At 40.6% G+C, this 26,260-nt stretch overlaps 1 protein-coding gene across 1 annotated transcript in view; it reads left to right on the top strand.

Annotated features, from left to right (window-relative positions):
* Positions 1 to 5,687: 5,687 nt before the first annotated feature.
* The window catches only part of LOC143297352 (putative molluscan insulin-related peptide(s) receptor), a 49,549-nt gene continuing 28,976 nt past the window's right edge, over positions 5,688 to 26,260 (top strand). The window contains 5 exon segments of the mRNA XM_076609657.1: positions 5,688 to 6,359; positions 15,856 to 16,398; positions 21,845 to 22,032; positions 24,434 to 24,632; positions 25,792 to 25,890. Coding sequence (XP_076465772.1) covers positions 6,245 to 6,359; positions 15,856 to 16,398; positions 21,845 to 22,032; positions 24,434 to 24,632; positions 25,792 to 25,890 — 1,144 coding nt within the window. The 5' untranslated portion in view covers positions 5,688 to 6,244.

Genomic DNA, 26,260 nt, shown 5'->3' with positions numbered 1-26,260 from the left:
CAGTGTTAATGGCAGCCCCCGTGGGCAACTAGTGGGCAACTGAGAAGGTGAGGGCAGAAGTTACGGGTAACTTGAAGCCGTTCGCTTCAGTGTGAAAAATAATATGTTAAGTGTAACCACCACCTGGTCCGTCCGGCCGAGCCAGCAGATCTGCAGATGGGAAGGTGGTACGGGGCACTTCCTGGCGTGTCCGTGGCCACTGGAGTTTTTAGTTTACGGCCGATGGACTCTAACTCGATCATACTCTGAACGTCCGTCCCGGCTACACTGATCCGGTCATTGAGGTCAGCGGCCTTCATCAACATTCCCAGTGAAAATTCGTCAAAAGATTATGTAAAAAAAACTAAACTGACAACGACAACAACAGCAACCGACAACAACAATGACAATAACAATAACTTGTGGCTATATTGAACTCTTACCAAGCGCTCCGGCAAAGCACTTACACGTAGAAAAATTCATCGACGAAAAACTGATGACGACTTAGTCAAATAAGAGAATACATCGATTCACACTCAGACACACTCGAGTCATACTGACTAGACATATTATCTGGTCAAACTCATGGCTCACACACACACACACACACACACACACACACCGTCACGGCTGGCACACACACACACACACACACACACACACACACACACCACACACTGTGACACACACACACACACACACACACACACACACACTGACACACACACACACACACTGTGGCACACACACACACACACACACACTGACTGACACACCCGGGCGGCACACGCACGCACACACACACCGGCTGGGCACACTGGCGACGACAATGATAATGCCGAATGGTGACGGTCATGATGATGATGATGGGCAGGAGTCATGACGTCCGAGATGGTAGTATGACGATGATGATGACGACGATGATGGTGGTGATGCAGAAGAAGATGATGGTAATGGTGGTTGTGGTGATGATAATGGTGAGTGGGGTAATGGTGATGGTGATCATGATCATCGTGATATTGACATTCTCTTCTCTACGAATTCACTGAGTTTACGAAACTTTCTCCAAAGCAGGTGCCTCGCATCACTGCAGTCTCTTTTTCTTCATCATCGTCCTCTTCTCTTCTTCTTCTTCTTTTTCAGTCTTCTTCCTCTTCGAGCCAACTCTGTGAAGTAATTAATTTAAGGCACCGCATAGAAGGACTCAGTTAACCTGATTCCTTCACGTCGGTCAAAGCTTGGGTCTCTGTGAATGTTTTTTCCTGTCCACTTCTGTGACGGCTTGTCAGTGTATTGCCGTTTGCTTTTTTTCTTCTTTTTTTTTTTGTCTCCGCCCTCACGCCCACCCCATCCCTGGTCTTCAGTCATCCCTGATAAGTATTCAAGCCAGGCAATACCAGCGTAGCTTCCCTTTTCTTATTGATATCAGCAGATCTTAGTCATGGGGTCTAACTGATGTACTGCTTGATGGTTTAGTTCATTTTGTTCGTTGGTGAAGTGATCAGTGTATCTGATATTTAGTATCTTGTAATACTGATCACCTCAGTCATTAACATGGCTTGAATTCTTTTTTTTTTCCAAATCTGCCGTGACGGTCCATGTTTCGCATGCATACAGCAAGATGGAACAAGTACTGAGTGCATGCAGGATTCTGATCTTGTTTCATAGAGATTAGTAATACTGCCCTTTCATATGGACAACTGAATGCTCAGTGATGTTGTCTTTGCTACCCTTGAGAGGATTTCTTGTTTGGATCCTTCATAGATGATGATGGATCCCATGTGGGTGGACGGACTCATGTATCATTGTCTAAGGACATGACTGAGCTAAACACGGTTCCCGGGCTAGCTCAGTTCTGTCCCTAGACAGTAATGTCAGCAGTAATGGGGGTGCTGTGGCTGCCTGTCAACTTGGCCTTTTCTTGTCGCTGATATTTGTTGATGCTGGTTCATTCATGCAGTCTTTTAACAGGCCGGGTGAGTTCTTGCTCACTAACTACCAGTGCATTCATAGGTTATTCTGCAATTATAAGCATTACTCATTAAGTTTAAAACTTTCTTTCACCGCGATATCATTAGAGTCACCACCCAGGCTGATCTCCCCCACCCCCCTTTTCTTTTTTCGGGAGGTGTCCTTTAAAAGCTGAGGTTTTAAGCATCCTCTACAACTGGAGTCTCTATTCTGACCGACTATGTGGACGTGGTTGATCGCTAGCCCGCTCAGTGGCACGTACTAAGTACGGTGAATTGCATGTTCGCTCTCCGAGGCTTCAGTTCAGTCAGTGGTGCCCTGGAGCTCGTCATTTATTTATTTATCTATTTTTTTGTTACAGGCAGACTAGTTCTTTGATTCTTGCGTCGTGCACATTGATAATAACAGACAGAATACTGCCGGATCACCTTTTTTTATAAGTAGGAAATTTGAGGGTGGAATTCTCGCTCTGTGTAGTACACATGATAGGTCTTGCAATTGCTCAGTGCTTATCAATTTTTTTTCAGTACTGATTGCGTCACCTGAGCAGACATTAGAGTTACTCTTGCAGCGTTGCAGACATAGTATACATAAACTGCAACTGTATGAAGAGAGAGAGAGAGAGAGAGAGAGAGAGAGAGAGAGAGAGAGAGATGCGGGGTGGGTGGGTGTCCACACCGGCTGAGACTTTTGTCAGTCTCAGGCTACTGGTTCACGTTAAGCACAGACAGACAGAGATGCAGCCGGGTGCCGGGGGTCGGAGGGTCGGGATGGGGGAAGGGGGGGGCTTCGGGTTCTACACCAAGGCTTTCGCCGGTCAGTCTTAGACCATGTTCACATTAAGCACAGACCGAGATGCGGGGTGGGGGTGGGCCGGGGGCATACTGGTAGACTTTTCATGGTATCAGTCTTCAGTAGGCTATGTTCACAGCACAGTCAATTGCTGACAGCTGCTTCTGACAGCGGCTGGCCGAAACTTTCGTGCGCATGTTATTTTGCGATTTTCCACCGTGTGTGCCGATGGTAACTGAGTTTTCACACTGGCCACCATCCGTCTCAAGCCAGTTCAGTGTTTGATTTGTGACGTCGTGCACACTGCACGATGAGACAGACAGCTGGTCCGGCAAGGGACGGCACTCTTTCAGTAATAATACAAGTATGAATCCCAGTTTGACTCATACACGTAATTATTCCAAGTCGCGGTTTCTTCCGTCTTGAGAGTGCCCGGAGCTGCATGACAGCATCTGGCTGTGTCTCAGTGACTGAAGAGTGTTGCTGTGTCAGGGTGACGGGAACATGCTGCAACTGACTCAACGGTGTCGTGTGAACGTAACTTGACATAGCGGCAACACTGCATTGAGTCAGATACAGCCAGATGCCAGTACCATTGAAGACTAGTCCCAGCCCTTTGACCATCCATCAGTCTAATTAATTTTGTGTCCACGCTACAAATCAAATGAAAAACAGATGTCTGGAGACAGTGCGGCTGCCAGTGGTGGCCAATGTGAACACTGCACCCACCGGCACTATACGTTACTGAGTGACGGGAAAGCACAAAATGACGTGCGCACTCGGACATCATGAGCTGCTGTCAGCAACTGACTGGGCTTAATGTGAACGTAGTTTTATATATAGTGATAACCGGCCGGCATTTGATGTTAGTTCATTATACCCTATCTCTGTGGAGGGGGTGGTGCCGAGACGGAGAGAAAGGGGTGTCGGTGGGACGGCCGGGGCCGCGCGGGGGGACGGGGGGTGGGGGTGGGGCGGGATGGATTGAGGGGACTACTGATGCGGGGGGGGGGGGGGGGCAGGGAGGGGAGCGAGGGGGGGGGGAGATAGACAGGCAGACAAAGAGACAGAGAGAGAGAGCCGAGACTGACAGAGACAATTTAAGAGATCGGAGAGTGAGAGAAAGCCAAGAGACAGGCACACAGACAGACAGACGGACACTGAGACAGATAGACTGAGAGACACTGAGACAGAGGTTAGAGAGAGACAGTCGATCGTGGGGTGAGTGACCGTGGCTTTCCACTGAGGCTTTTGTCAGTCTTATGATCATACCTTTTGTTTACCTTCACAGTTTATATACCTACATGCATACAGTGTGTGTGTGTGTGTGTGTGTGTGTGTGTGTGTCACGGTGTGTGTGCCATGTGTGTGTGTGTGTTCAGTTGTGTGCGTGTGTGCATGCGCGCGCGCGCGCGTGTGTGTGTGTGTGTGTGTGTGTGTGTGCGTGCAGTGCGTGCGGCAGTGTGCGTGCCAGTGTATGTGTGTCAGTGTGCCTCAGTCTGAGTGTGTGTGTGTGCCATCGGATGTGTGGGTGTGTGGGTAGGTGGGTGGAGGGGGGAGGGGTGTGCCAATGTCTGTGTGTGTGTGTGTGTGTTAGTGTGTGCGCACGTGTGTGTGTGCGTGCGCCGTGCGTGCGTGCGTATGCGCGCGCGCGCGCGTGTGCCACGGTGTGTGTGCCGTGCCATGATGTCAGTGTGTGTGTGTGTGTGTGTGTGTGTGTGTGTGCGTGCGTGCGTGCGCGCACTGTTGTGCGTGTGTGTGTGTGTGTCAGCGGTGCTTCCGTCTGAGTGTGTGTGTGTGCCACGGCATCGGATGTGTGTGTGTGTGTGTGTGTGTGTGTGTGTGTGTGTGTGTGTGTGTGTTCCCAGTGTGTGCGTGTGTGTGTGTGTGTGTGTGTGTGTGTGTGTGTGTGTGTGTGTGTGTGTGAAGTGTGTGTGTGTGTGTGTGTGTGTGTGTCACGGTGTACTCTGTGTGTGTCAGTGTGTGTGTGTGTGTGTGCGTGTGTGTGTGTGTGTGTGTGTGTGTGTGTGTGTGTGTGAAGTGTGTGTGTGTGTGTGAAGTGTGTGTGTGTGTGTGTGTCACGGTGTACTCTGTGTGTGTCAGTTTGTGTGTGTGTGTGTGTGTGTGTGTGTGTGTGTGTGTGTGAGGTGTGTGTGTGTGTGTGTGTGTGTGTGTGTGTGTGTGTGTTGTGTGTGTCACGGTGTGTGTAGTAGTAGTAGTTGTAGTAGTAGTAGTAGTAGTGAGTAGTGAGTGTGTGTGTGTGTGTGTGTGTGTGTGTGTGTGTGTGTGTGTGTGTGTGTGTGTGTGACGTGTGTGTGTGTGTGTGTGTGTGTGTGTGTGTGTGTGTGTGTGTGTGTGTGTGTGTGTGTGTGTGAATTTTATGTGTACATGGGTGTGTGGAGCTGTTTCAGTTTCAAGGTGTCAATGCATGGGGACTGATCCATGTACGTTACATCGCATCTGAGTGTAAACCTATGAGAGAGAGACACACACACACACAGACTGAGAGCCTGACAGAGACAGAGAGAGAGATAGAGAGGGGGGGGGGGGGGGGCTCGATACCGGCTCGACGAAATGATCGACCGTCTTGTGCCACACACGTCTAGATCTAACGATCAGTTCTGCCGCCTGTCCTGTTCATATTCCATTTTCATGGTTTTGCTGTCACTACAAGAAAGAAAGAAAAAAATAATAACCTATGTGATGGCCAGAAAGGCATTGTTGTAAATGAAGTGACCCACGGATGGTTATAGGTTAGACAGAGCACGAGGACCCATTTTTATTTTGTTTATCCCACAATCAGCACATTAAAAATGATTATTTCATTTGCCAAGCCCATTTTCAGCATGTGCATGTCCTTGATAACTGTTTCGCAACTAGCGGTTCCGAATGTATGAGTAGCTCCGTATTCGATGCGACCAATCGTTGCTCGGGGTTGTTTACGTCTTGTTTTTCCGCTGAGGCGACTTGTAGGCGAAGAAGACACCCAGTGGATTTCGACGATTCCGACTCTGTTTTTTTATCTGTGCTCGAGGCCATAGTTAAATAAGTGGCATGTTGGACGTTTCCTACCTCTACGAAGAGTCATTGGAGTTTTGTGACCACTGTGTGTGTGCTTGATTTGCTTTAAAAAAATCAATCCATCGGGCACGGTAGAAGTTCAAGGCTATGAAGACACGAGATCATTTTGTTCTCAGTGCTTCCTCCGAAAAAACTGAATAGGTGAATGTGGTTACATCATAACAGAGGAATCAGTCAGAAATCAGAACAAATTTTTCCATCGCCATCTGTTTGTCAGATCGTGTCATGTGAAGCTGAATGGAAGTGGATGTGTTTGTGATGATCAGGAGTGGCAGGACGGCATTGATTTTGTTTGGAACGCTATGGTCGACTGAAAGTTTTTATGAACCGTTATGTGTTGCCAGTGCAAATGGCATATTTTCATTTTCTTAAAAATCCCGCAAAATAGTTATCAAAACAAAGTGTTGCCATAATGTGCACAATGCACATAATAGCATTTTTCTTATGTGGCCTCTTAAACGTGGTTTTCGTGGGTGGTTTGTGTGGTAACTTCGGGCCTCCGTCAGTTGGGAAAGTCGAGAATCCTCGTGATGGAGGTGAGTAAAGAGATCCACTGTTGTATGTAAACAGTCAAGTCGTGTAAACTATTTTTATCTCGGAGTAATATTTTGTGCGGACAATCACAAAGAACCCACAGCATATGTAATAACATGTTCACAGGTACCGAATCTGAACCTCAAAATTAACAGATTGATTGGGCTAGGTCATAAGCAGAAGTAGACACTGAACTCAGACAAGACTGTGTTCTTCATCATTGGTGCTAGACAAGAGACATTTTCTCAATAGGACCACCCCATTTACACCCCCACCCACCCCCAGTGTCTTATTTTTGTTTTGTGATATTTTAATTTTTGGTTAGGTATTTGTATTAAAAAGAAGGGCTTTGTCCCCCTGGTGACCCAGGATTGGAAAATCAACATCACAGTACACCTACATCTGATCAATACATCATTCAAAAGAATCTTACAAATGTATATTATGTGTTTACACCATGCAGTCCCAAGATAACAATAGGAGGTGCACCAGATGATTTTATCACCCAATGGGTAGTAACTTCAGGTCATACATTCCAGGTGCATTATTAATTTATATATAATGTGTCTCCTGAGATGTCAAATAAATGTGTTTTTATCCTGTGAAGACAGTTAAGAAACAGGTCATCATATCTTGCAAAGTTCTGTAACTGTTTCTTGAGGAGGACAGTCTCTGTGTTGAATGACTGTCAGAATAATAATAAGAAGTTTGTTAATATAGTGCCTAAACAAATTATTTTGCTTTAAGCACTTCACGATTATGATATAAATTATTCAAAAATATATCATCCTTCAAAACATGCAGGTTGGTCCAACTGAGGAAGCAAATATGATGAATTATGACAAGATATTGCATCAAAAGTAAGTATACTAAACTCAGTGTCCATAGTAAGCACCCAAAAACCAATTCGAACATTGAAAACCAATCATGTATTTCACAACGCCCAAACAATGCAAACCCCAACAACAGCACCCCCGAAATCAGCCCCACTCTCCTTTCCTTCCCTCCACACAAGACCTTGAAACCCAACAAGACACATTGAAAACAGAAACAAGCAAATTATATAATACACATTAAGTGATATTTGTCACAGGCATCAGATCAATTAAAAGTACTTCTAAAGAGATGAGTCATGAGGTTGATTTTAAGGTGGAAATGGACTGGGAGTGTCATAATTCATATTGCAAGGAGTTCCACTGGATGGGGGCATTGAATGCGAAGGATCTTTGACAGAATGACTTTGTTATGATATAACAGAGGGAATTTGGAGGTGACTGTCTGATGATGAACATAGTTTGTCTTGTTCATATTCAGCAGTATGTTGAATATTTATGTAAATTTATTTTGTCTCCCAAACCCATCAAATTTCAAACTATGGTATGTCCATGAAACAGATATATATCTCTAAGTTTATTTTCACCCAGAACTATTAATGAGTGAGTGTCTGCTTTTGGCAAAAATGTGTCCAATTTGTGTCTGTTGAAACTTAAATTGTCGTTTCTAGACAGGCTTTTTGATGGCATACAATACATGTATCACTTTACATGTCCTGATGTCCAGGATGACCAAAATCACTTGACAGTGATTACATTGACAATTAAATATACTGTATGTTTGTCCTTATCACAGCTTTGGATATTATGAATCTGATAGTACAGAAACTGAATAACTCAATCAGCTAAGCTGAGGACAGTAATTGAATAATCCAAGTCTAGCACTATGATATTTATAAATGAAGAAGCCAAGCCTTCGGCTTTTGAGTCTTTTTATGATAAATCAGAAGTATTATACTTGAAGGTATTAATGGTAGTCTTAAGATGCATATGAAACATTCTTAAAACTAAGCCAATCTTTGAATAACATACAAAGTGCACATGAAAAATTCTTAAAACTAAACAAGTTAGAGGTGATTAAGTTCAATAACATACATTGTATGCATGTAAGAATAGAAACAAGTGATAGAATCAGAGACAAACGGTGTTTTGCAAAGTACTGGCCTTGTGACCCATGCCAGTATGTATTCTCACTTGGAACTGGAATGGGGTGACCTCTCAAATGGGAGTGCTTTAACATGATCATGCAGCAGTCTGTCATTCTATAACCAATGTCTAACAGGCATACACAATGTTTTTAGTTATATTGTGTTAAATTACTGTAATACTAATCAAACTTTTAAATGTATTGAAACTTTTATTAAAGTTTGCTTTTAGTAAACTTGAAAGAATTCATGTAAAGTGTCCATGTTCATTATACTGTTGTTGTTTTTTAATTTTCAGAAAGTTAGTCAATGTGACAAACACACACACTCACAAAATCAGTCTATCCTTCACATCATGTCATGCATATTTTGTGCATGTGATTTTATTATTTGGACATCAGTGTATGGTGCATGTCTATCACTGTATCAGCCTTTTGTTATACATGATACCAATAGGAACACACACACAAACACACACACACACACACACACACACACACACACACACACACACACACACACACACACACACACACACACACACACACACACACACACACACACACACACACACACACACACACACACACACACACACACACACACACACACACACTATTTGTGTTGAACCTTACAGTGTGACATAACTAGTGTTATTCTGGACACAGATGTATTTTAAAAACTGCAAACATATTTTATTCATGTGTGCTTGACATGGTGCAGTTAGATGGATCATGACAACACAAGATAACCAGCATGCTCCAACCATGATAGAATCATCAGCACTTTGTAATAATCATAATCATGATACATGCTATAGTGATGTTGGTTGTGGAATAGGACTGGAACATTCTTACTCTTAGTCTTAGTAAGTTGGTTAAGATTGTTAGTATCATGATTGAATTTAATTTCGGTTTTTTGTAAACTGCAAACATTTTTCTTGTTTCTCGACTAAAGGTGCAAGTTACTCCATGAGACCAACTCAGCATGTTGGAACAAAGGTGCATTTCAATCAATTCAGATTAATATATGTTTTATTGTCCCGAAACTTGTGAAAGCTGATCTAAGTGATAGTGACAGAATTACTGAGCACCACTGGTTTGAACTGTTAAACTTTTGCACTCATCTTATGGAGTAGAGAAAGTTTTGGGTCCTTGTTTAGTTTGAGAAAATGCTTCAGCCCTCAGCTGAGATCTCTGGAAAAAAAATGTTATCAACTAGAGACAGTTGAGTAGATGTGTGATTACTTACACAGTTACAGTACTTACAAACTTGTTCATCGGCCTTCATGTTGAGCAACCTTTGCTGAAATATTTGGACGTTCCTGAAATCACACTCCACAACCAGTTGCTTACGTTAGGTTGAATTTGGAGTAGTTATGGGAAGCACTTTAACTAGTTTAAGTTAAAAAAGTGAATTTCTTGGAGCAGAATTACAGTTGGAAGAGGGATTGTACACATCAAACTGCCTTCATTTAATGGAAACTGGTTTGCATTCAGACTGTGTTAAAAGTATTATATATATATATATATATATATATATATATATATATATATATATATATATATAATGTTACATAGATTTCATTTCACAGAAAACTAAAAAACAGAATTTTGAAACTTGTTGGTAATAACCTTGATGATTGATGACTGTGAAAACTCCTTGTCAATAAAATCATTTGATTTAGTCTTTTTAAAAAAACAAAACAAAAAGATTTTAGGTCAGCAAGCATTTAAGTCCTGCAAGAGCACCTCACTGAGGCATGCATAATTTAAAAATCAAAGTCACTGTCTGTATCATAGAGGGAGAGAGGGAAAGTGTGTGTGTGTGTGTGTGTGTGTGTGTGTGTGTGTGTGTGAAGAGAGAGAGAGAGAGAGAGAGAGAGAGACTCATAGAGAGAATGCAAAGGATGGGTCAGGGCAAATGTTATTTAAGCTTAAGTGGGTTGAGGGGGTGGTGATTTGAACTGGGCATCACATTCATGTGGGAGTTGATTTAGCCCTGGAACAGTGGAAGAGAGAGATATATATATATATAGACAGGGTGGGGAGGTGTGTGTGTGTGTGTATGTGTGTGTGTGTGTGTGTGGAGGTGTGTGTGCGTGTGTGTGGAGGTGTGTGTGTGTGTGTGTGTGTGTGTGTGTGTGTGTGTGTGTGTGTGTGAATTTAATTTGGAATGGGGTCTATAGAAAAATAAAAATGTATAAAATATTGAAATCCTCTGTGCTGAAACACTGCTTCAGCAACTGTGAATCGTTAATATGGTGAAGAGAATTTTATATTAACTTCTTGTTCAGTTGTTGGCCATTGTATTGATGAATATTTGTAAATTTGATTTAACTTGACTTATATATATACTTTATATTTTAGGGTATTACATAACCTTACACTGTTACAGTAACGGAGACAAAAACTGCATTCCATCCGTGGGAATGAAGCTGGACCAATTCTCATTTCATGTCTTAGACTCTTACTTTTAAAAGTTTGATTTCATGTGACTAAAATTGTAAAAAGTATAAACAGTACACAACAGTTTAATTTTTTTTTAATTCATGCATACTGTAAACATCAAGATGAAGTGCTGTGCTTAAGCTTGATTGACAAGCAGTGTTTAAACTTACTGAAGACCAGATATTCTAAAAATGAAAAAAAAAAATCACAAGTTCAATAAGACATGTGGTGAATAGTATTTTTTGCACAAAGAAACTGGCATTGATATTGGCCTAATATCTACTGATATTTGTTATCAGCAAAAAAAATATCTACTCATTATCCTAGGGTCTGCAATCAGTAGGCTTTTGAAATAATCTGTTGTTGTTTACAACACTTATTAAATTGAATTTTTCTTTAAATTAAACTTAAATAAAGCCTGTCCAGCCTTCACCCTTCCTGCTTCACATGTACACCAACACCCCTTCCCTCTTCCCTCCTCCCCCTGCACTCCCCCACCATCCCCCTAATGAAATTAAAAGGGGGAAAAAGTTAGAAATGAAATAGAGTAGAATTTCTATTAAAGTACAGTTTAATTCAAATATAATATTAGTATTAGTCTCATACTAGTTATGATAAGAATGTTGAATTGACATAACAAAATTAGTTCAATCAAATAGTGCCTATAAATTGGCTTAATGGTTTACCTCATAATGCAGTAGCCAGCACTGAAGGCACATTAATGATGACATTGATGCATTCATGTGTAGGCATACCATGTAAAAAGCCTTGATTGGTTCATAATGGTACATCTTTACCTCCATACTGTAGATTTTCATAAGAGGCAAATCATTAATCTGCAGATGGAAAATGAATTGTTTTAGGACAAAATATGTCAGTAATGTTTCTTGCATCTGTGGTGCTCACATAACAGCCCATCATATACCAACTTGCGATATGTTAAAGTCTCAAATCCCTAACTGAAATCATCTTCAGTGTTGACGATCTTCAGCAGTCCATTCCTAATGTATGACTTTTTCAACTCCTTGTTAAATAGTCCAGTTGGTTCTTAGTTATAGTTGTTAGTTTTTCATTAGAAATATGTTATATTGTTATGATTTTTTGTTTATTTTTTAAACAAAACTTAAATCAATAATTTTCACACACACACACACACACACACACACACACACACACACACACACACACACACTAATATCACTGATAGTGAAAAGACGGTAAACTAAAGAACACACACACACACACACATGCACACACACTTTCACTTACTCGTATGCGTACACAGTAATTCCCCCCCCACCCACCCGCCCCCGGCCCCTCCTCCCACTCGATTTTTTTCCTTCCCTCGTCTAATATCACTTACAGTGAAGAGACGTTAAACTAAAGAACAAAACTGTAAATTTGACATTTCTTTTATAACTGGTGATTTTGTGTAGCTTTTGTTGTGTGCCGACAAACTGTACATTGTTTCTAAAAAGTTACATGTTTCCACTGATTTGGATGATAAATAAGAAACAATCTGTTACAATCTAGTACATTTTCAGGGCTTTATGATAACATTTTAAGTCATTGTCATGCTGCTTTGTTGTCATGTTTTTTTTAAACAAGTATTTTTATGATTTGATCCACTCATTAGGTTTTGGATGCTTTTAAAATTTAATCTAGTAAGAGTCTGACAAGATGACTCCAGGCTAACATTTCCTACTAAAAATTACCACATACGGGTGGCTTTCTTACTTTATATCACTATAGTATCAGTTAATATGCTTGCACACATGTAAACACATGTATGCCACATGATGCGCATGCATTACAGTCATGTACACACACACACACACACACACACACACACCACACACCACACACACACACACACACACACACACTGGGATAATGGCAAGATTGTCAATCAGGGACCTATGTATTTTTAAAGCTTCTGTAAGTTTTGTTTAACTCACTCCGTATGGCCAGTCCTCTCTTCTCCTCTATACAGACCCCTCGGATGTCCAGTGGGTGTCTGAATGACCCAACCTTTAGCTTCCGTCGTCAGAATTGTGGTATTCTTTGACGGTCAACATTCACGTCTTCAGTATAAGAGCCTTCCGTTTGCAATATTTTGATGATGGTAATTGGGGTGAAACGCTGTTAACGTCGTCTCTTTCGCCATTCGTATGGAAAGAGTTAATCCCTTACTTCTAGCCAGTCTCTTGCCCTTGCTCCATTACTTTCCACCTCACCCATACCCAGTGTTTAGACAAGTCAGAAATCCAAATATGACACATGCACCTGTTCTCTCTGTCTGTCACACACACATGTGCACACACACACACACACATACACACACACACAGACACAGACACACACACACGTAAGTAAGCGTGCATACAGAGATCATCTATACGGACACAGAAAGACAGACAGACAGACATGTAGTATACACAAACAGATAGATCTATAGATATGGACACAGAAAGACAGACAGACATCACATACACACATGCACACACACACACACACGCACGCTAACATGTGCGCATGCAATGTGTGAGGTGTGCTCACATGATGTTTACCTCTCAAGATATAAAAAGGAAAAAATAAAAGGGTTGTTGAGCTGCTATTTAGTATACATTTGTTTACTTGCAAACATCATCTGAACTTGGTTAAGCAGTTAACTGAAATCAGTCATGGATGATGCAGTCTGCAATGTAAAGTCCTGCTGACTTGAAACATTTTGTTGTTGCTGTTAACTGTTATTGCCTGCCCATCAACCTGCAGAAGAGAGAGCAGGGTATGGTGATGCACTGATGCAGTACTTGGAGACAGACCAGTGAGAGGAAGATTGAAAGAGTACAAATTTATGATGGACTGACAACATTGCAGAATGGATGGGGAAAACCATTTGCAGAGACCCAGGTTTTGACACCAGCCGACAGAGCTGGTGGAATCAGAGAACAGTTCTTTTGTGTGGTGCCTTTATGATTTTGTGCAGACTTCAGGGAGAGAAGAAGAAAATACTGTGTATTCTCTTGGGGAGGGGGGGGGGGAGAAGAAGAAAAGACTACATATACTGATACAGTTACTGACAATACAGTTGCTAAGGTCTTGTGTATCATGACCAGTCGACAAAGTAAAGGATCATATTAAAAATAAAAACTCACTTGACACGATTTAAACAAATTTGACTGACAAATTTCAGGGATAGGGAAAGCTTCAGAGATTGTTTGGAAAGCTTCTGTTTAAGATGGACATAATTTGCCGAATTAAGACTAATTAGTAAATTAGTACATTGGTCAAGTGATAATAATCATTAGAAAAAGTGAAGTCTACCATGGTTGGTTGTTATTATTCACTCCATTCTTTGTGTTGGATAGCTGTAGTTACTTCTGTGGGTGTCTATATGAATTTTTTTTCACTGCTAATTGTACAGTCAGTATTATATAATGCTACATTTGTTATGTTTTAAATAAATAACATGTAAAGAAAAATCTGTCAAGCAACCTTTGAACATTAGATAGTCATAGTCATAGTGATGCAATTCACTGCATTGCAGACATTGTTTTCAATTTCAGAGAAAGACACATATGCTGTTTTTACCCAAGAAGACAGCCCATCCAGTGCCAGAAACAGGTGCACTGTGACATAATGTAAATTCATAAAGAAAACTTAAGCAGGAGTGTGGAACCAGTTTCAGAGGATCTAATTTTCAAACTAAAGCCACATAAAAGAGTCGGAGGATGTTGGGAAAATAAAGGTGTTTAAAATGATCAGTTTGAATTGGGGTTTTATTGCGTTTTACTTTTGTTGAAGGTATTATTTCAATTCATAACTTTTTATTCAAGAAAGTTGTGATGCAAAAGGAAGTATTAAAACAAAAAAAAACAAAAACAAAAAAACACCCTAAAAGTGTGAAAGCAGCCACAGCATGTCTTCTTGGGTTGTGTATTTTTGTTTTTGATAAATGAGACAGCTGTCAATATTACTTGGCTGGAGTTGCTGTGGTGGTCTAGAAATACTGCATCTTCAGAAGCAGGATACTTGGAAATCTGGGTCTCTTTTTCTGATCAATACTGCATCTTTTCACAGTCTTCTCAGTGGTTATATAATGTTACATCTGTGAACCCTTTGCTATGGCATTATTTTCTTCATTTCAGCCTTGTTGGTTTTATAGTAGGCATTTTGAAAGGAGTAAACCAAACAAGTTGAAACTAAACTGTAATAAAACACCAGAGAAGAAGAAAAGTAAAGAAATGTTATTGCCATATTCTTCATCTTTTCCCCCATTGCATGTTAAGTTTAGCAGCTGTAGCATATGTCCTCTCCTTTGATGAATTTGTTTTTGAAAGTTGACTAATCAGGACCAATCCGTAATCGGCATTGGTGAAATTCTTAGCGAGATGTGTGAATAATATTAACAACTGATGAAAAGTACAAAAGTAGTTTGATGAAAACTACAAAAGTAGTTATCTGACTTAACAGTTTACACATTTGAATTGTGACTGATTAATGTACTATCTTCACTGTTACTTAGGAATTACTGCATGACCAATTGGAAGGAAGCACTAAGCATCCTAGCTAGAACTTGGAGTTGTTTGCCCTTGTTATAGCTCTCACATGTCTGATGATTTAATGTTCAATGACTCATGGTCATTGTCTTAACCTCATTTTGATAGATCTGGTTTTGCAAAGGATGTACTTTCCTGTTACAGAGTAATGTGCTGAGACTGAAGGTATGCTGATTAAAAAAAACAAAAACAAAACAAAACATTCAGCGATACACACACACACACACACACACACACACACACACACAGACACACACACCAGAAAACACTTCTTTGCTCAACCATTGATTTGCCCGACTACAAAAAACTTGAATCTTGCTCAGTCACTGATTTGTCATGCTACAAAAACTTGATTCTTACTCTGTCAATGAATTGTCATGGTGTATGATAGTAATACTTGATTCTTCATTTCTTGCTTGTACAATGATTTGTTAAGTTACACATTGTTAAATCATGCTCAGCCAATGATTTGCCATGTTACTGATTAAAGAATCTGTGCGGTTTGCAGCTTGTGGCAGTATCGACATTCGGAACAATGTGGAGGGGTTCAAGAAGCTGGAGAACTGCACGGTCATTGAAGGGAACCTTCACATTCTCCTCATTGACCACACAGAGCAGAAGGACTATGAGAAGTTCCAGTTCCCCCTTCTGAAGGAAATCACTGGCCACCTCCTGCTGTATCGTGTGTATGGCCTGAAAACTCTGCGCCACATTTTCCCCAACCTGGCTGTGATCAGAGGCCAGGATTTGTTCTACAACTATGCCCTGGTGGCCTACGAGATGCCAGACCTGGAGGAGATTGGGCTGGTGTCGCTGAACACAATAATGCGTGGTGCGGTGCGGCTGACAAAGAACAACAAGCTGTGCTATGTGGACACCATTGACTGGTCGCGGATAGCAGTGGGTCTGAAGGAGAGTGACCACCACATCCAGGAGAACAAGGATGAAACGGAGTGTGTGAACCACTGCCCCGAGGACTGCTCCGTCACAAAGTTGGACGGCAAGGAAGCCAGGCGCTGTTGGACCTCACAGCATTGCCAGAAGAACCTGGGTCAGTACTCTTGTGATTTTTAAGCATTCTCTCTTTTCTTTTCTTTCTTGGCTCATCCTTTACTGCCTGCTATGCCCTTTTGCAAGTTGGGCAGCAACCAGGAACCTGTCATGGCTCAGGTCATTTTCATATACAATTTTAGAAGTAGAGGGCAGTGTATGCCATGTTATACATTTCATTTAAGGGGCAGAGATGCACTAGCTATCTTAGCATTGCTAAGTTTATTTTGCAGGAAAAACTCAAGTTTACAGAATTAGAGTTGACTTTGGAAAAGTCTTATTGCTAAGCAAACTTTGCGCCGCTTTGAGATCACTCATGTGCAGCCCAGCCCAGGTCTGTGAGAGATTGATTGATTGATTGATTGATGTGGATACTTATATAGCGCCTATCCTCGGTCAGAGACCAAGCTCTAAGCGCTTTACATACACGGGGACATTTACACCACAGGCTGCCTACCTGGGTAGAGCCGACTGACGGCTGCCACTGGGCGCTCATCATTCGTTTCCTTTGTCATTCAATCAGATTTCAGACGTACACGCATACACACTCAGACAGACATGTAACATTTTACATGTATGACTGTTTTTAAAAAAAATTTATTTACCCCGCCATGTAGGCAGCCATACTCCGTTTTCGGGGGTGTGCATGCTGGGTATATTCTTGTTTCCATAACCCACCGAACGCTGACATGGATTACAGGATCTTTAACGTGCGTATTTGATCTTCTGCGTGCGCATACACATGAAGGGGGTTCAGGCACTAGCAGGTCTGCACATATGTTGACCTGGGAGATCGGAAAAATCTCCACCCTTTACCCACTAGGTGCACCGAGATTCGAACCCAGGACCCTCAGATTTAGAGTCCAGCGCTTTAACCATTTGGCTATTGCACCCGTGTGGGCAGTGTGTGTGCACATATTTTTGTACGCCACAGAAATTGACAGACACATGCACACTGGAGCCAGTGTCAGTGTAAGTTTTACTTGTTAACCTTTTCCGTTTGCCTTATCATGATTTTCATTGGAAATGTGAAATTCCATTGGCTTTGATCCAGGAGAATTTTGAGTCACCACATCACTGCAGACTAATGCACTTCGTGTGTGTATGTGTGGTTGTGTTTGCGTGCATGTGTGTGTGCGTGCATGCATGTTCATGTATGTTATGTATAAATTTGTACAATGTCCCATCATTAAAAAAAAAATTGGGGGGTGGGGGTGGGGTGGGGGGATTTTGAATTGGTACATGCGCATGCACTTTGTCAGTTTGTGTGTGAGTCTTTGTGTGTGTGTGCGTCCTCTGTGCATACTATACATGTATACTGTGTGTTGTATTTCACAAGCAGATTTCATTGAATTAACTCTTGGACATGGACTTATTTAGTGTGTTATTAGCTCAAAATTCGATTATTACTAATATTATTAAGACTGTTTGCCACACTTTAGATATATATATATATAATACATATATATATATATATATATTTTTTTTTATTATTAGTTTCAAGTTACTCTCAGTCTCACTTTGTATCTTTTCTGCAGTTCCATTTTGATTTTAATATGATATATATAGATATAGATATATAGATAGATCTTTTCTTTAATTTAGTTTTAAAAAAAAGTACCAGTCTTTCAGTATCTGGTAAAAAATTCTTAAGTAATGCAAGTTTCATTTCTTCAGTAGCGTTTCCCCATTCATTTTGTGCACATGCGCACATATGTGCATGCCTCTGTGAGTATGTGACTTCTTTGATTTTGTGGAACCACAAAAAGCAAAAGTACAAATCAGAAAAGGTAAAAAATTGGAGAGCTGAGCACATGTTCTTATGCAGTTATGAAGAAGAATCTATACTGTGGTCTGTTTCTGTGGTTTGTGCAGTGAGTTCAATATATATGCTGCCAAAACTGGGACAAAAGCCATACATTTTGTTTTTATATTTTAGGTCAAGCCAATTTTAAAGGAAAACATTTTATGCCAATTTATGTTAAAAAAACATATAGTAAAAATGCATGGATTTTCTTGTGAGAGGAAAGTGCAAGAAAAGCAAGCCATAGTCGCACCCAGTGGCTCCAGCCCTGAGCATTGATGCTGATAATCATCAGGCCTGATCAGGTCTGGTGGCCAGTACAACATTTCAAGGAGAATCACCACAGGCAAAACTGGGGAACAACCCTGTAGTAAACAGACTGATATAAATCATGTATTTTTATTTTATTTTTTAAGAGAGTAGGTACACCATGGCTTCGCCTGTAATGTCGACATTAACGAGCATAGTTAAATCATTTCAAAATAGTACAGGGGAGATGCTCTCTTACTAGTCCAAGTCTAGCAGCTAAGTACTAGGTGCTTATTCAGTTATTGTTACAATCTATTCAGACTGCAGGGTTTTGTAGTAGGCTGGTAACCAAGTGGTTATTGTTATCTGTATAAATGTATTGCTAGACCACAGGACTTGTGGTTAGTGTCTGTCATGTTGTGGTTCAGAACAGGCTTTGCTGAAACCAGGGTGTTGGCTCAGCAGCAGTGCAGCCCAGTCTCCTGCAGATGGGCTTTGGTGGGCAGTATGTAAGGTCTGCTCATTGTTCTCTCTGGTATTATGTAGAGAGAGCAGTGAACGGTTTCTTCTGTTGCTGTTTCCATAACAACGATTTTTTTTTTTTTATGGGACAGGGTTGTTAGTCCTGTGCCCAGTTCCCAACCTGGTGGACGGATCACACTTTGTCCAGCCTCTGCTATTCCACCTGTCCAGTTTGAGTGGCTGGTTAGGAGCGCTAGAGGTCCCTAAGGCATGCAAGCCCCCCCTCCTGCCCCCTCTTCCAACAGCTCCCCCCGCCCCCACCATGACAAGGAGGCAATCCTTCTTCAGGCATCTGTTTATAAAATACTAAATACTGGTGGTCAAAGATGAGGGTTATTATTATTATGAGCATTTACGCCTAATTTTGAAAATAAGCCCTAGGCGTTTAGAAATACTGAAATAGAACACACATATATATGTAAATATCAAAAAGGAAAAATTGAACAGAAGATACCAAACATCACTGAAAACTATTCATCCACCCCCTAATTGTATAGTTTTTACATTAGATATACAGGTATGTATGCTAATTTGAGTTTGGATGAGTATTATATATATATATTTTCTTTTGTTCCTTTGTTTAAGTACCAACCATGATAAAAATAAAAATTGAAGTCTGTTTAATTTGATTTTAAATATGACCTAAAACAGTAATAGCAAGGACCCCAAAGATTAATGTATCATGGTATTTTAAATAACATATATGAGGTCTTTCAAATTATATAAATTTAATCTGGTTGCATTGGTCCCAAAGATTGAAAGATCCACACTAATTAAATGGCCACTCTCTAGGTCTGATCAGCAAGTAGGGTTTATGCTTAGTCAGGCATCTGTTTTTTCGTGCTTTTTTTGTGCAGATGTGGTGTAGCCAAAATGGATCAATCCACAAGCTTTGACACCATGAAATTGAAGCTGAAATTTGCCTTTGTGTGTTACCTCTGGTGTGTTTTGACATCTTTCATCACTGTACCTATCAGGGCCCATTATTACAGTGTTCTGATGGGGTTTTTACCACTGCTTTGTTTTGACTGTTTTTCATCACTCTCCCCTCCACACCCCCTCCCAACCACCATGAGTTCATTGACCTCATGTGGCACACTTCTGGGGTGTTGAAATACTGCTGCCTGTCTCCAGGCAGGTTATGAATCATGGGCATGGATGTTAACATTCAAGCTTTGTGAACAGTACGCATGGCTCACTCTTTTCCTCTTTTGTGTTTGGATTGTTGTGTATGCACATGTATTTATGCATACATTCACATATAATCCAGATAAATTTTATTTAATTACAGAAAAATACAGACTCATGTATAGACACACACATGCATAGATACACACAAAATGCATGGCCCTCTCTTTTCTTCTTTTGTGTTTGTTCTGTTATATTTCATACACGTTCACACATACAGGATACACTCATAGATTTATGGACACACTGTTATTTGATCAACACATATGATACAGGTTTTGGTACACACACACACACACACACACACACACACACACACACACACTTTCACTTACTCATATGCATACACAGTAATCCCCCCCCCCCCTCCTCCCACTCGATTTTTTTCCTTCCCTCGTCAAATATCACTTACAGTGAAAAGACGTTAAACTGAAGAACAAACACACACACACACACACACACTGCACATTTGCATACATGTAGTGATGTACACACACACATAACACACATGCACTCCCCCTCACCCCTATACACACATGTACTCCCCCTCACCCCATGGCATTGGTCATGATTGATGTAGGCTTACCATGTTATGTAATTTGACACAGGGACTGTGTATGCTGAACATACTGAGCACATATGTGTATTCATTGACAGAAGGCACATACCTAACCTCTTTACCGAATACCTTGTATGTAAAAAAAACAAGTCAACAGTGAAGACCATGCCACTACCAGAGCTATTTCACATATTCCATGCTCTTTTCAAGCACAGGCTGATTAGGAAGCAGCCAAGCCACCACCGCATGTTTTGTTTTGTTTGTCATGACCTCTTTTGGGGGGTCTTCAGTGTGTGGATATTAATTTTGTTTTTCTTACAGACTTATCAGGTGTGGAGCGATGGCCTAGTGGTAGTGCAACTGACTAGGAAGTGAGTGTCCACCGGTTTGAGTCCTATGTATGGACCAGGATTTTTACTTCCTACTTCACCCTTCACTAGACCTAGAGTGGTGGGCTGGGTGTCAGTCGTTTGGATGAGATGATCAACTGAGGTCCCATGTGCAGCTTGCACTTCGTGCATGAAAAGTAACCTACGGTAACAAAAGGGTTGTTCCTGGCAAAAATCTGGAGAAAAATCCACTTTGATAGTAATTTAGCAAAACAGATTTACTCACCTGCTCCAGCAGCACTCTCCTTGGGTAGAGCAGCTTTATTTTCACACAGAAATCTGTTGTAACGAAAGTAATACTGCAATACAGTACGATACGATACAATGTAAATAAATATAATACAGTACAGTACAGTACAATACAATACAGTACAGTACAGTACAATACAATACAATACAGTACAATACAATACAATGCGATACTATTCAATATACAATATGATACTATACACTATACTATACTACACTATATTATCCTATACATAGTTGTACAAGACTGTCACTGTGGTTTCAACAACATGTTATTCAACTTATTGTTGATTTGTTTGTTGCAGGTTTTCTTTCTTCATGGTGTGGATTTTATTTTTGAGTTTCTCTTCCAGAGTACATTTCAGTTTTGTGTTTCTCAGACTCTCATCGTTTTTGTCAGTGTGGGTTAATCTGTTTGTCACGTTTGTTTGTGATTTTGATTCTTCATTGTGTGGATTTTATTTTTATTTTGTTGTTTCTGTTCCAGACTGTCACTGTGGTTCGAACAGCAGTGCGTGTGTGGACGGTGGCAACAAGTGCTGCAATGACAAGAACTGCCTGGGAGGCTGCACAGAGACGGTGAAGGACGGCAAGAAGGAACAGAAGTGCATCGCCTGCCGCAACGTCATATACAAGGACCTGTGCATCAAGCGATGTCCTCCCACCACCTTCATGGTGCGTGTGAAACATGTTGTGTCCTGGTCAGACTTTTATTACCTGATGTCATAAATCTATTTATGAACACTGTTTCCGTGTTTATGCCTGATTCCTTAAAGCTGTTTCTTGTCACTGCTTCCCGTTTTATTCCCCGATTCTGTGAAGCTATTTCTGATCAGTGCTTCTGTGCTTATTCCTGATTCAGTAAAGCTATTTTTGATCACTGCTTGTGAGTTTGTTCTTGATTCCTCAAACATGCCCATCTTATTTCTGATGCGCAGTCATTTAGCTGTTTTCACATTTCATCCCTGGTGATGTGAGTGTATACATGCTCACACTAGTCACAGAAACCATGGAACAAGGAACTTGTTGTTTCAAACTGTACTTTCAGTTCTGTTTTGTTTGTTCTGATTTTTTTGATTTAAAAAAAATTTTTTTTTAGTTGTTCTGCTTTGATTGTTTATCATTGTACAAACTAACCAGTGTGTTGTTTGCAGAATGGAACTGTTATGTTGTTGTTTGCGGGTTGGTTTTCTTTCTTGTGGTATTGTCTATTATATTACTTTTTGTCCCAACAGATTTATCTGTGTGAACTTTGCTTCCTGGTCAGGTTTAGGTCTTGGCCACCGCTTACTGCTAGTTTTTGATATTCAAAAGAAACTAATAACTTTTGTAACTTTGGAAATCACAAACAACCCCCTAACCAGTTTTATTCAATTTACACTAGCCTAAGTAATCACTTTACAAGACAGACAATAAATTTTACAACAGTCAATTCACTGATGCAGAAACAACATTTTACATATTATTTTTCTGACTTGACCGTCTTTCACCCTTCACTGCCAGATAATTACTTAGTCCGTAGTAATGAGATTACATAGTTTTACTTGAGATGAAATGGGTTAAAAGGTCCAGTGATATGAAATTGGTGTTAAAAAAACAACCTTGAAGTATCTTGTTTTGCTGCCCCTTCTTTCATGCTCTCTGTGGTGTCTTTCTCTTATCAGTTTGAAGACTTGCCAAAAGGCTGTAGGGCACCACACCCAAACTTGTTCTGTAAGAGTGCCAGCAGTCTGCACGAAGCTATCAGTGTTAGGTCACAGGAAGCCTCCATCATGGTTCCTTCAGTCATGGAAGTCAGGGAAAAATGAGAGAACCATTTCCAGGGCAAGTAAAATCTTGAAAAATTAAAAGAACATGTTTTGTAGTTCAGGGTCTGGAAAAGTGATATAATTTCGAATAAACCCTTGACTAATAGTACCATTCAAGAAAGCTTAATGCATAAAAAAAAAGAAACTTGCAAACAAAAAGTGGTGAAAATTGAACATAGATACCAGGATATTCACCAGTCTCGTTTGTTAGCAGGTATAATAGACATGTTAATGATTCAGTTTGGGTTGTTTGGTATAAAAAAAACACACTTTCACTTCAATCTGATCTTAGGAAAGTCTGGGAACAGTTTGAAATTTTGATTGATCACATGTGTGGGAATCCTGCTTAATTCAGAAGAGTCCCCGAGTAGAAGTGAGTCAGTACTGAGTCTTCCCAACAATGTGCAGCAGTGCTTGTGATGATTTAGTCATATGTAGGACAGTGCCCCCTACACTCCCTTAAAATGATTGTTGTTATTAAAGTTCATGAGGCTGGACAGGTTGTTCTGTTGTTGAATGTAGTGTGGGTTACTCAGTACACTTTATGCACTCTCACAGAGAAATATAAGGTCACAAAGTACATTTGTTTAACTTGGGTGTTAGCATCACAAGTCTGTGTAATCGTGTGTGTGTGTGTGTGTGTGTGTGTGTATGTGTTGTGCATACATGAATACATATCTGTGTCTGTCTGTCTATTGAGTGTGTGTGTGTGCATACATGCATACATATCTGTGTCTGTCTGTCTGTCTATTGAGGTGTGATAACATTCCAAGAGAAATGTGCACTTACCTTAAATGTGATATGGATGTAATTGGAGATGAGTTTCATTTTGTAGTGGAATGTCCAAAATGTTATGATCATAGAAAGCAGGTTATTCTTAGATCAAAAAGTGTATGAAGCCAAAGTATTTTTTTTAAATTTTTCTAAATTATTCAAATCAGGGAATGGAGTGTGTTTCAAAGCAGGAAAATTCTAAAGAAGGGAAAGATTGTAAGGTGATAAATGTTCTTTTTTTAAATATTTTTTATAAATATCATTCCATGGCAACATAAATGTTTTCCTCTGGCAAAATTCTGCAAAGAAAAATCACCTCTGAATAGACCTGTACACAAATAACTATATTATGCATGCACTCAAGGCCTGACTAGCACTTCAGGTTTTACTTCAGGCACTAGCTGGTCTGCACATATGTTGACCTGCGGGATCGGAAAAATCTCCACCCTTTACCCGATTGATGATGATGATGATGATGATGATGATGATGACAGTTCATGAAGCGGCGCTGCCTGAGTGCCCAGGAGTGCTCCAACCTGACCCGCAAAGGGAGCTCTCCCAACAGCCACTGGCTGCTGTTCAAGCCCGACAACAAGGAGCTGCCCGCAGAGTGTGTGTCCGAGTGTCCCACGGGATACCTGGCCAACGAGGAGCTGAAAGAGTGTGTCAAGTGCAATAAGTCCTGTCCTAAAGGTAGGGAGCTGTTGTCTTGTTGTTGGGATGCATGTTGGTTTTGGGTGCGGTTTTTTTGGGTTTGTGTGTGTGTGTGTGTGTGTGTGTGTGTGTGTGTGTGTGTGTGTGTGTGTTTGTGCTTGTGTAGGTGTAGGAGTTGTCATGGATTGTGAAGTGCAGTAAGTCATGTCCTGAAGGAAGGAGGTATTTTCTGGTTGTGATTGTGATGCGTTTTGAGTTTTACTCTGGTTTATTTGTGGGTGGGTGGGAGAGCGGGAGAGTGCCTGTGTGTGTGTGTGTGTGTGTGTGTGTGTGTGTGTGTGTGTGTGTGTGTGTGTGTTCATTTGTGCTTTGTTGTCATTTGTGATTGTTCTTGTTGAAAATACTTTGGTGTGAGTGTGGCTGGGTGGTGGGGGAGGGTTTGCTAGGAGGACATTTTAGAAAGAGAGTGAGATGAGGATGGAGGGAGGGTAGAGAGTGAGAGGGAATTTGTGAACACGATTGAGTAAAAAGAGAGTGAGTGGGACAGGGAGTTTGTGATGAATGATAACTAAGAAATTGTTATGTTCACTCAGTTAAGTTACCTATTGCTTTGTTGCTTGAACTGGTAGTTTGGATTATTGACTCAGTTCCTTCGTTAGTTTTATAAAAAAAAAAAAAGAAAAAGAAAAGAAAAAAAGATTTCCATAAAAAGCCTTGAATATTTTTTTTAGTCTTTTGGGGGGATTGATAATTAGGTACTCTTTCTGTGTTGTGTTCTTTTTTTCACCTAGGATATATCATTGTATGAGGTGTTTATTGGTAATTTTGGTGTTGTGTATGTTACCATGTAAATTCATTAATTGTGTTTATGTATGTTCAGGTTAGTTTTATTTTTAATCCTGAGATTAAAAATTAACAGAATAGTCAAGTGTTAGAGGCTTGTTTTATGTTAATGTGCCCATGACTGTACCTATGCCTATTTTTATCCTCCTTTTTTTCTGGTTCCATGGACCCAATATTTACAGCTTTATAGCCCAGATTTGGCCATGTGTGGTCAGTTTGGAAATAGTGACACACACACACACACACACACACACACACACACACACACACACACACACAAAAAAGAAAAAGAAAAAAAGATCAGACTAGATTGGTTAGTTGAAAGATTGATTGATGTATTGATTAACGTTTTCAGTGTGTGGGGGAAAAGTGGTGGACAGCATTGACTCTGCGCAGCACCTGAAGGGCTGTAACAAGATTCAGGGACCATTGGAGATCAAGATCATGGGTGGCAGTACGTATCGCTTCTGTTTTACTCACAGCCCTACAACACTCTTGTCTGTTTTTCCTGGTCTTCTCTGTCTGAAGATGTGTGAGAGCACATTTTCTCAGCTGTTTGTGTGGTTTACAAAGAATTTTCAGTGTATGTCGTGTCAGTTTGGAGGCTGGATGATGCAAAAATGTTTCACTGTCATTGTTGTTAGTATTTTCTATTTGATTTAATGGGTGAAAATTGTGGAAATTAATGTTTAAAACCATTAGAAGGGTGGGGGATATATTTTTTATGTCAGCAAACTGTTGGTAGTGTTGTCTGATTTTATCCACCAATACTGACTGCTATTGCTAAATCAGTAATTTGAGTAAATGACAGTACAGTGTGAAAC

Source organism: Babylonia areolata, chromosome 22, assembly GCF_041734735.1.
Source record: "Babylonia areolata isolate BAREFJ2019XMU chromosome 22, ASM4173473v1, whole genome shotgun sequence".
In the NCBI taxonomy this organism is placed as follows: Eukaryota; Metazoa; Mollusca; class Gastropoda; order Neogastropoda; family Buccinidae; genus Babylonia; species Babylonia areolata.
The sequence above is the reverse complement of the archived record's forward strand: the minus strand, read 5'-3'. Positions and strand labels throughout refer to the sequence as shown.